At 42.4% G+C, this 12,176-nt stretch overlaps 1 protein-coding gene across 3 annotated transcripts in view; it reads right to left on the reverse strand.

Moving 5' to 3' along the window:
• Positions 1-12,176, reverse strand: part of ahrr (aryl-hydrocarbon receptor repressor) — a 246,024-nt gene that overhangs the window by 27,218 nt on the left and 206,630 nt on the right. For all 3 annotated transcript variants that reach the window (XR_004410989.1, XM_033016767.1, XM_033016766.1), the window contains one exon: positions 475-610. Coding sequence is in view for 2 of the 3 variants with exons in the window: in XM_033016767.1 (XP_032872658.1) it covers positions 475-610 (136 nt within the window). In the remaining variant the exon portion in view is untranslated. The remainder of the gene's footprint in view (positions 1-474; positions 611-12,176) is intronic.

A 12,176-nucleotide genomic window follows, 5' to 3' on the forward strand; every position in this document is an offset into this window, starting at 1 on the left:
AAAAATGTAACCCTCAGGTCATCTTTAAAACTCCTAACTCTTACCTTACAACTTTGGCTTCATGCTTTTGATACTTTCAGGAGATAAAACAATAAGTAGGACAACAGGAGCCATCAGCTCATTGGGTGTATTTATAATTTATGTAATGAATTATCATACATTTCAGAATATCCAAAGTGATTTATGTCAAATGAGTTATAATCACGGTTGATTGGTAACTGAGCACTAGCCATTTTCCATGCAATGAATGCAGTCCACCTTAGTGGCAGAGTTCGAAAGAGGAACAATTCCCTCTGCCCCTTTTCAAATGGATCTGCAGGATCTTTAACACCCAACTTTATAGGCAAGATACAATGCCAATTAATACACATAAAACACTGCAACGTCGTATCTGTTTAAATTTTGGACTCACATCCTGAAATAGTGCCTGAATCCATCATTTTCTGATTGAGAATGATGTTTGAATTTACTCACCATTAGCTTCCTGCCTCAGAGGATCCTGCCCAGACAAGTCCTGTGGTGGATTCATAGCCCAGTGTAGCTGCGTCTGGAACTCTTGTCGATCGTCCACATGGATGAAGTCATACACGCTCTGGTGCAGCATGTCCGTCTACACATGCAAAAATTGACAAGTTACTTTGAAGCTGGCACCAATCAACGGGATTGGGTTTATGGTATTGCAGATCCAATTATTCATGGGAGTTTAGTATTTAGTTTAGTTTTGAGAGATACAGCGCGGAAACAGGCCCTCCCGCCCACCGAGTCTGCACCGACCAGCGATTCCCGCACATTAACACTATGCTACACACACTAGGGACAATTTACACATACACCAAGCCAATTAACCTACAACCCTGTAAGTCTTTGGAGTGGTGGAGGAAACCGAAGATCTCCGAGAAAACCCACGGGGTCACGTGGAGGACGTACAAACTCCGTAAAGGCAGCACCTGTAGTCGGGATCGAACCCAGGTCTCCGGCGCTGCAAGCGTTGTAAGTCAGCAACTTTACCACTGCGCTACCGTGCCACCCTTTACCCGGGAGTATAAATATATTTCAGTTTGAAGAAGATACACCTGGTACTGCGTAGACTAAAAAGGATCAGAATGTCGATATTGCTCCTGTTTTTTTTCTGGGATGGTTTGTGAATTTTAGGTCTGCATTCAACACCACTGTGCCAGAGCTACTACACTCCAAACTCTCCCAGTTGACTGTGCCTGAATCCATCTGTCAGTGGATCACCAACTTCCTGACAGACAGGAAGCAGCATGTGAGGCTGGGAAAGCTTATCTCAGATCCGCTGACCCTCAGTATAGGAGCATCGCAAGGCTGCGTACTCTCCCCTCTCCTCTACTCTCTCTACACCAACGACTGCACCTCCACAGACTCCTCTGTCAAACTTCTCAAGTTTGCGGATGACGTAACCCTGATTGGACCGATCCAGGATGGGGAGGAATCTGTGGAGTCATTTAAGTTCCTTGGAACCATCATCTCCAGGGACCTTAAATGAGAGACCATCGACTCCACAGTCAAAAGGGCACAACAGAGGATGTACTTCCTGCGGCAGCTGAGAAAACACAACCTGCCACAGGCAATGATGGTCTTGTTTTATACTGCCTCATAGAGTCTGTCCTCACCTTCTCCATCATGGTCTGGTTTGGCTCAACCACCAAGCATGACATCAGGAGACATCATTCGATCAGCCGAGAAGGTTGTTGGCTGCAACCTTCCCCCAATCGATGAACTGTACACTGCAAGGGCCAGGAAGCGAGCAGGTAAGATCATCTCTGACCCCTCCCACCCTGGCCAGAAACTCTTTGAAGAACTTCCCTCTGGAAGGCGACTCCGGACTGTCAAATCCACCACATCCAGACATAAAAACAGTTTTTTTCCACGAGCGGTAGCTCTACTCTGTAGACTCCTTTTGCTCTGGTATTTTATTTCATTCTTCACATGTTTAAATTATAATGTTTTATTTTTAATTGTCTACTGTATATCGTGTTGTTAATTACAAGCAAAGCACTGAGGCAAATTCCTTGTATGTATACATTTTTGGCTAATAAAATGTATTCAATTCAATTCAATTCAATTCAATGAACCTAGTACTTGACATCACTGCTAAAAAAATAATAGGCTTGGATTTGACAAAATCTTTTCACTGAGGGCGATTATCTTTGGAACTCTCTTCTCCAGGCAGTCAACGCAGAGTCTTTGGATATTTTTAAGGCAGAGGTAGAACAATTCTTAAGTTAAATGGAAATGTAGAATTAAAGTTACATGGTCTCAGAAAGGGTGCAGGTCTGATGACCTACTCCTTTTCCTAACTTGTATGTTCACATACAGACTGTAGGTGGCAGCATTCGTATGTCTCTGCTTCCCATTTTGTTCTTAAACATGAATATTGAAGTTTAGGAAGAGTATTATTAAAGAACTCTTGGAAATGTGCTACAGTACATTTTGTAGATAGTACCCATTGTCATTAACATGCAATGACAGTAAAGAGAGTGAATGTTAGGATTAGGCTTGCTTCAAGGCTAATGTACTAGCTTGGGATGTGTTCATTCAGTTTGTGGATTTCATACGCTGATGATTGTTGTTGGGATGCATTGTGTGCTTTTAATGAGCTCTGGAGTGTATTGTTTGGTGCTGTTATATATTGACTTGTGTTGTATGACATAAAATGGATCAAGGAATGTGGGGGAATTGCAGATTTAAGGGCCTGTCCCACAAGCATGCGACTGCATGCGACATGTGCGACCAAACCGGAAGCGGGCGCCGCGCGGAGGTCGAGTGATCTCGTACGAGTTGACGTGAAGTTCGAGCGAAGTCCGCGGGAAGTTCGCGGGTGACATACAGCGTCAAGACGCTGCGTACGGCATCAAGACGCTGGGTACGGCCTCAATGTGGCTGCGGGCCGGCAGGCCGTTGCCACGCGGAATTTTTGTTTAGTTTTGTCAGTTTTTCGGACCCCAGCGCGATGTCGGGACCAGCCCCGCGAGGCCGTACGGCTCAAGCAACCACGTTAGGTCGCGCTTGCCGCATGGAGTCGCATGCTGGTGGGACAGGCCCTATACTGGCACGACAGGCTCAGGGTTTAGAGTACATCTCACCAACACTCATCAGCTCATGATATCAACAAGGATAAACACATCTCACTGTAGAGGTACTAAAAAACCTACTCATGTTCCTCTACAGCATACATTGTGTGTTAGCATTATGTGGTCGGAATGGTGTACACTGGGTGTCATAGAGTCATACAACATGGAAAAAGGCTCTTTGACCCAACTTGTTCATGACGGCCACGATGGTCCATCTACAGTAGTCACATCTGCTGGGTTCAGCCTAAACCATCTAAACCTTTCCAATCCTTGTATCCTTGTACCTGTCCAAATGCCATAAATGTTGTTAGAGTACCTGGGTAATTATATTGTGCTGTGCAATATTCACATCTGTACACTCGTTGACAATGATATACTTTGATGTTCACTCTATGGTGTATTTTTGATGCTGGTGATTCATATTCTGGTGTACACTTTGTGATGGTCTCTGTGTGCTTTTTATTTTGGTTCCTCCTGTACTGTATACACTGGGTGCTGGTGATTTATATCTGGTGCAAATAGCACGGCATATGCTATATAAAGGTGAATATATACTTAATAGTGGTGATGACACTTAACAATTTATAAAATATATATATAAACAGTGCACATACACTGATGGCAATTAAATGGTGCACACTGGATGATGGTGAGAAAGATACTGCTGTACACTGGATGATGGTGATATTGCATTGACTTGTGTGGACTTGGTGTTGTAATTTATATACTGGTTTCTATGGTATAAACTAGATGATGGGAATTCCATAGCACAGTTTTACACTTGGATCATGCCAATCTTCTGTCCACAGCTGTTGTGACTCCATTTGGTTATCTTCAGCAAGAGAAGGAATAACCATAAGTTAGCTCCACCTGTGCCGGTAACAGTTGATAATACGCAACTAATTCCATGACATAAACCTGAGTTTAGAATTAGCATTAAGCATTAGTTATCATTCCCCCTGTGATTAAAGAACTTTGTATATTTGGTGAAGCAAAACCTGAGGAATTGTTGCCATTACCATAAGATTTAGAGTATTCAGTAGCCATATGACTGAGAAGGCTAATCTGATTCCAGCTGCAGAGGAATGGGATCCTACACTAGATTAAAAACATAGAAACATAGAAAATAGGTGCAGGAGTAGGCCATTCGGCCCTTCGAGCCTGCACCGCCATTCAATATGATCATGGCTGATCATCCAACTCAGTATCCTGTACCTGCCTTCTCTCCATACCCCCTGATCCCTTTAGCCACAAGGGCCACATCTAACTCCCTCTTAAATATAGCAATGAACAGGCCTCAACTACCTTCTGCGGCAGAGAATTCCACAGTTTCACCACTCACTGTGTGAAACATTTTTTCTCATCTCGGTGCTAACAAGACTTCCCCCTTATCCTTAAACTGTGACCCCTTGTTCTGGACTTCCCCAACATATAACCATATAACCATATAACAATTACAGCACGGAAACAGGCCATCTCGGCCCTACAAGTCCGTGCCGAACAATTATTTTCCCTTAGTCCCACCTGCCTGCACGCATACCATAACCCTCCATTCCCTTCTCATCCATATGCCTATCCAATTTATTTTTAAATGATACCAACGAACCTGTCTCCACCACTTCCACTGGAAGCTCATTCCACACCGCTACCACTCTCTGAGTAAAGAAGTTCCCCCTCATGTTACCCCTAAACTTCTGTCCCTTAATTCTGAAGTCATGTCCTCTTATTTGAATCTTCCCTATTCTCAAAGGGAAAAGCTTGTCCACATCAACTCTGTCTATCCCTCTCATCATTTTAAAGACCTCTATCAAGTCCCCCCTTAACCTTCTGCGCTCCAGAGAATAAAGACCTAACATTCAACCTTTCTCTGTAACTTAGTTGTTGAAACCCAGGCAACATTCTAGTAAATCTCCTCTGTACTCTCTCTATTTTGTTGACATCCTTCCTATAATTGGGCGACCAAAATTGTACACAATACTCCAGATTTGGTCTCACCAATGCCTTGTACAATTTTAACATTACATCCCAGCTTCTATACTCAATGCTCTGATTTATAAAGGCTAGCATACCAAAAGCTTTCTTTACCACCCTATCTATATGAGATTCCACCTTCAAGGAACAATGCATGGTTATTTCCAGATCCCTCTGTTCAACTGCATTCTTCAATTCCCTACCATTTACCATGTACGTCCTATTTTGATTTGTCCTGCCAAGGTGTAGCACCTCACATTTATCAGCATTAAACTCCATCTGCCATATTTCAGCCCATTCTTCCAAATGGCCTAAATCACTCTGTAGACTTTGGAAATCCTCTTCATTATCCACAACACTCCCTATCTTGGTATCATCTGCATACTTACTAATCCAATTTACCACACCTTCATCCAGATCATTGATGTACATGACAAACAACAAAGGACCCAACACAGATCCCTGAGGCACCCCACTAGTCACCTGCCTCCAACCCGACAAACAGCCATCCACCCTCTGGCGTCTCCCGTTCAGCCACTGTTGAATCCATCTTGCTACTCCTGCATTTATACCCAACAGTTGAACCTTCTTAACCAACCTTCCATGAGGAACCTTGTCAAAGGCCTTACTAAAGTCCATATAGACAACATCCACTGCTTTACCCTTGTCAATTTCCCTAGTAACCTCTTCAAAAAATTCAAGAAGATTAGTCAAACATGACTTTCCAGGCACAAATCCATGTTGACTGTTCCTAATCAGACCCTGTTTATCCAGATGCTTATATATATATATATAACATCGGGAACAATCTTCCTGCATCTAGCCTGTCCAACCCCTTAAGAATTTTGTACTTTTCTATAAGATCCCCCCTCAATCTTAGTTTTGATTTTGACTGACTTCCCTCACTGTTTATCACATTCATTATAGATGACTTCTATTAGATAAAATAAAAAGCTTGCAGTTATATAGCGTTTCACAACTTCAGTCCATCTCAACATGTCTTTCAATTAGATTGACTGTTACTTGAAGGATTCTCATTCATTATGGTAATGTGAGTAAAACTATGCTCAGTTTATGTTGGTATTAGTTGGTATTTGTTTATCATTGTCACGTGCAGCAAGATACAGTGAAAGATATTTTGTTCAGAATAATAATGAAGTCATAAATTGATTGAGCAAAGTGATTGAGTGACTATGACACTCGTGAGAACTCCACAAAGCTCCATCTATAAAAAGTGGCACAATCATAGAATTACTGCCTCACGGCGTCAAAGACCCAGGTTCCATCCTGACTATGGGTGTCATCTGTGAGGAGTTTGTACGCTCTTCCTGTGCCAGCGTGGGTTTTCTCTGGGTGCTCCGGTATCTTCCCATATTCCAAAGACATGGAGGTTTGTAGGTTACTGTGAAATTGCCCCCAGTGTGTAGGATGTGAAAGTGAAGTAACATAAATCTGGTGTGCAGGTGATCGATTGTCGCCGTGGACTCGGTGGGCCAAAATGGCCCGTTTCCACGCTGTATCTCTTAAAAACTAAAGATCCTTGAAGAACACCGTGCAGTCTTTTATATCCACCCAAGGCACCAAAGTTCATTAAAGATTTAATTCAAGAAATCACAGTTCCAAAATTGCAGTGCCAGCCACATTTATATTCTCAAATGTGGAATTCTCTGTCACAGAAGGAAATCTGTGAAATTCTCTGCCACAGAAGGTGGTTGAGGCCAGTTCATTGGCTATATTTAAGAGGGAGTTAGATGTGGCCCTTGTGGTTAAAGGGATCAGGGGGTATGGAGAGAAGGCAGGTACAGGATACTGAGTTGGATGATCAGCCAGGATCACATTGAATGGCAGTGCAGGCTCGAAGGGCCGAATGGCCTACTCCTGCACCTATTTTCTATGTTTCTACGTTTCTAAATGTCACCTTGGCCATATTGAGGCATAATGTATAACCTTCTGAACCTAAAACCTTTAAACGATGAGAAGAAAAGTACGATAGAATCACACCTAGTAATATAGCTGCATTATCAGTCTCCTGGCTGTGTTGAGACTTTATGCAAACACTGTCTGCAGCTCCCTTTTCTGATTAACTGTATTTTGCAATGGACTTAAATCTTTAAATAATACTTGTTTTCATTTCCCTCCCCCTCCTCGCTGGCAGAAATGCTTTGGGTGACATGGCTTTCCGAAATATTTATCCTTTCCATATTTTCCAGAGCTGAGGCACGCTATGGGCTGAATAGCAGAAAACAATGACTGAACATTCGTACACAATTGTCACAAGTAGCCAAGTCTTAAAGCACATTACAGAACACTGCAGCTGGCGGATCAAATGTCCATTGCATGAGACCAGCCTGTTGAAAAGGAGTCTACAGTGTTTCTCCTGGCACAGGCTTGATCTTATGCAAAGATTGTAATTATAAATAACCTACTATGATTACCTAATATAACTTTGCCTTCAACCCTAACCGCCAGGGGTCGGCAACCTTGGTATGTATCGGGGCCAGGACACATGCCTGTGAGCGGATGGCGGGCCACATCTATCGCCATAGTGTGACACTTGGTGTTGTTTTTCGCATTTGTTTTCACGTGTTTTTCAATTAGTTTTCTGCAGTTCCCAGGTCCCTCGCGTGCCCAGGGACTGGCTACAGTTCCCAGGTCTGTTCGCCTGCCCCAGGACTGGCTACAGTTCCCAGGTCTGTTCGCCTGCCCCAGGACTGGCTACAGTTCCCATGTCGGCTCGCTTGCCCCAGGTCTGGCTGTAGCGCCCAGGTCGCCTGCGTGCCCTGGGACTGGCTGCGGTTCCCAGCTTACGAAAACTAATTGAAAAAAAAATACGCCTGCAGGCCGTATGATTTTGGGTTACTGGCCGGATCCCTGCTATACGCCTTTCACTGAGGTGAACAAAACATTTTACATTATATGCTAGAGTTTTAGTTACTGCGCTGAGTCCTGAGCAGTGCTGGAGTATTCAAATTCCAATCTTTTATTCAAAGAAAATGTAACACATTTGTTCAGTTTCTGCTGTGCGATGCCTCTTGTTACACTGTCTCAAGATACATGCAGTTGCAAATGTAGACTCAAGAAAATGCTAGAAATTTTAGAAAAAAATTACAAAGTGTTGGAGTAATTGAACGGGTCAGGCAGCATTGTAGGTGGCATCTGTGGAAAACTAAACAGTGTTAACATTTTAGTTCAGACCAAGGGTTTATAATGTGAAACATTCTCCCTATTTCCCTCTGCCTGCCCTGTTGAGTTTTTCTAGCATTTTCTGTTTTAATTTCAGATTTCAAGCATTTTCACCTTTTTGATTTCTATTTACTGATGTCACGTTTTTGGTCGATAAAACCCTTGTGAAGCCCTTGGGATGATTTGATATGTTAAATATGCTAAAGACAGGAGTGTTCAATCTTCAGAAGGACACCAGATTCTTGTAATTGCTGCATTCCACCAATACTTAAATTGTTCCAGGCTCTTGCCAGGAGGACTTCAAGGAGAAACCCATTCCACACACTGATCTTCTTTTAACCCCAACTTTAATAATGAATGTGTGGGGAATAATCGGACTGGATGACCATTCCATCCATTATCCCTCTCACTCTTGATTATTTATGATATCCTTTCCTGAATGTTTGAGCCATTTTAAACACCCCTGACCTAATTCCTTGACTGGCCAATTGTTGTGCCTTCCACCACAGTGATGAATGCTGTGGTGGATGTTCGTGTTAAATTTATTTGTGTGTTTTTGTGCATTCTTTAACGTTGTACCGCTACTGGCAAATTCATTTCACTTGCACTTTATGTGCACGTGACAAATAAAACCGATTGTTGTTGATTGTTGGTGTTAATAGCAGGATGATTATAAATGTCCTTTCTCACTGAGATGGCTATAGATTCCACCCTTGGTGTTAAAGATAGACACATGGATACATAGATACAGAGAAAATAGGTGCAGGAGTAAGCCATTCGGCCCTTCGAGCCTGCACCGCCATTCAATATGATCATGGCTGATCATCCAACTCAGTATCCTGTACCTGCCTTCTCTCCATACCCCCTGATCCCTTTAGCCACAAGGGCCACATCTGACTCCTTCTTAAATATAGCCAATGAACTGGCCTCAACTATCCTCTGTGGCAGAGAGTTCCAGAGATTCACCACTCTCTGTGTGAAAATTGTTTTTCTCATCTCGGTCTTAAAGGATTTCCCCCTTATCCTTAAACTGTGACCCCTTGTCCTGGACTTCCCCAACATCGGGAACAATCTTCCTGCATCTAGCCTGTCCAACCCCTTAAGAATTTTGTACGTTTCTATCAGATCCCCCCTCACTCTCCTAAATTCTAGCGAGTACAAGCCGAGTCTATCCAGTCTTTCTTCATATGAAAGTCCTGACATCCCAGGAATCAGTCTGACACAAAACGCTGTAGTAACTCAGCGGGTCAGGCAGCATCTCTGGAGAAAATGGATTGGTGATGTTTCGGGGTCGGGACCCTTTCTTCACACTTAGTGCCGTGTGTGATTTTATGTATCTTCTCTCTGTAGAGCTCAGGTGATTTAAAAATACCTCATCAACAGGGTCTGACTAGTTTTAAATCACCAGCTCACTGAGGTCCTGGTTATTTTAAATAAATTGTCCTACTGGATGTTGGTGTTTTTAAAATGCAACTGTATTATATATAAATGTGCGTGGTGCCACTTGTGGTGTATTTAATCATACATGCATTATTGTGCACATCTGTGCCGTCAACGAACCTGATGCTGCTTTTAGAGCTCTCTGTATTTCCTGTGCCCGACCCAGAACTTTACTACATATAAGAACTCAGCACAATATGTATCTTACATTGGTTACAAGGTTCGGGGTCAGTAAAGATAAGGATGCTGCGCAGTTGTGAAGAGGGTCACTCGACTCATTACTTGTTTTTTTTATTTTTATTTTTTTTATTTTTTAATCCCTCGTTATCCTTTTTATTTTATTAGAAGCAATTGTACAAAGATAAAGCATTCGGCATCTAGAATTTTACAATTATTGTACAGCTTCATTTTTAACCTTATAACCTGAATTGAAAAATGGAAAAAAGGAAACAAAGGGAAAGCAAGAAAAGAAGAAAGGAAAAAGTGCAAGGATAGAATAGAAAAGAACGAGAAAAAGTCCCCTGAGCTACCAAAGCAGCGCAGCAGAAAGAAAGAAGAATAAGAAAAGATGGAGATAAACCTTGCCCCCCCCCCCCCCCCCCCCCCCCCACACAAGCCAGCTTCAGATTTAAATTTAAATTTGTGTTTCACCATACTATTGTTGTAAAAATTCAGTCAAGGGTGTCCATGTCTTAAGAAATTCATCTGGTTTTTCCGCCAAGACAAGCCTAATGTTTTCCAAATGTAGTGTCTCGGACATATCTGTAATCCATTCTTCACTGTGGGGACTGTTGTCTGTTTCCAAAATTTAAGTATTAATTTTTTCGCCATTATTAGGCCGTAGTTGAGGAAACGTCTTTGAAATATCGTTATCTTAGAACAGGCCTCTGACATACCTAATATGATCAGTTTTATGACTCATTACTTGTGATAGTAATATGAATCACAGTACCTCCAAAATGTAGATCAAAAGCAATGGGAAACAAGACTGGACTTCAGTATTGAAGAATTAAAGGCTAGTGCATGGGTTCATTGGAAGAGGGAACAATGCAAGATGGCAGCACATTCCCAATCCAGTTATATCAAGAACGTTGGGGTCCATGATAAAGTCTATGATAAAAGCTACATCATTTCATAAGCAGAACAAATGAAAATGTTTCTCAAGGCAAACAATATAGTTGAAGTCAAGGATATGGGCATAATTCTGTCCCAAACAAAATGAAGATATTGAGAGACATAAAAACACAACTTTACAGATAGAAATTGTCGTAGTAAGTGACTTAAATCTGAAACCACATTTAAAAAATTTATTTGGTGAGTTGATGGAGATTACTGGATCACTTTAATGACCCGTCACTGTTGGATATTGTACACATATACAGATTCAGAAGTCAGAAGTTAAAAGTTAGGCAAGCTCCTTTGCAAAGAAAGGGATTGGACAGGCTAGATGCAGGAAAAATGAATTTTGTAAGTTTTGTAACGTTTCGGGTTAAGACCCTTCTTCAGCCTCGGTCTGGAACAGGATCTGGATTCCAGGTGAGTTGACGGCCCCCGGCCTGCTGGTGGCGGGGGAGATGTGATGTGGTCATGGTCATTGGTCACGGCATGTGGGTGGCTGAAATGCAGTGGCGGTGGGGGGTGGCAGGCATGGCCTGGAAGATGCTGAGGAAGTTGTGCGGGCTCGCGGTGGCGGCAGTAAGTCCGGTCCGGGGATGCGTTGCAGACCAGGGCTTAAGTTGGCAGCCCAGTCTTGAAGTGTGGGCCGGGGAGGTGTCAGCAACCCAACATGGCAGTGAAGGTCAGCAGAGCTGTCCGCATTAACCTAAGTCCGTTATCAAGAGGTCCGTAACAACGAGGGTTTACAGTATTGTAATTATTTTTAATTCTGATGAACAACGTAAATGTCTAAATCTGTATGAGGCACCATAGACTTCACAGCCACAAAGGTGAAGGAATTTCATTCATGTGCAACCTTTCACAACTCTCAGGATGTCCCAATACCTCTTGAAGTGTCAGAGCCACAATAATGGTTGAAATATGCTATTCAATTTTCACAGAGTAAGTTCCTTCAAAACCAGTGAAATAATACTCAACCAATTGGCTTTTTAGTAAAGACACAAGGAACTATAACTACTGTCTTTTACAAAAAAAAACACACACAGTGCTGGAGTAACTCAGCGGGTCAGGCAACAGCTCTGGAGAACATGGATAGGTGACGTTTCAGATCAGGACCCTTCTTCAGACTCATTCTACAAAGTAAAACATGAGCCGGGGTGCTAATTATTTAATTGAACTTCAATATACCTATATTTATTAGATCTCCTCCAGCTGTGAAATTATCTAGTAGCCTTTCAGAAACTTCGAGAATTCAGTCTGACGAAGGCTCCTGAACCAAATTGTCACATCCATTTTCTCCAGAGATGCTGTCTGATCTGCTGAGTTACTCCAACACTTTGTGTCTTTTTCTGTTTTTTAGTGAAATAGTTT

This window comes from Amblyraja radiata, chromosome 2 (genome assembly GCF_010909765.2).
Source record: "Amblyraja radiata isolate CabotCenter1 chromosome 2, sAmbRad1.1.pri, whole genome shotgun sequence".
Lineage (NCBI taxonomy): Eukaryota > Metazoa > Chordata > Chondrichthyes > Rajiformes > Rajidae > Amblyraja > Amblyraja radiata.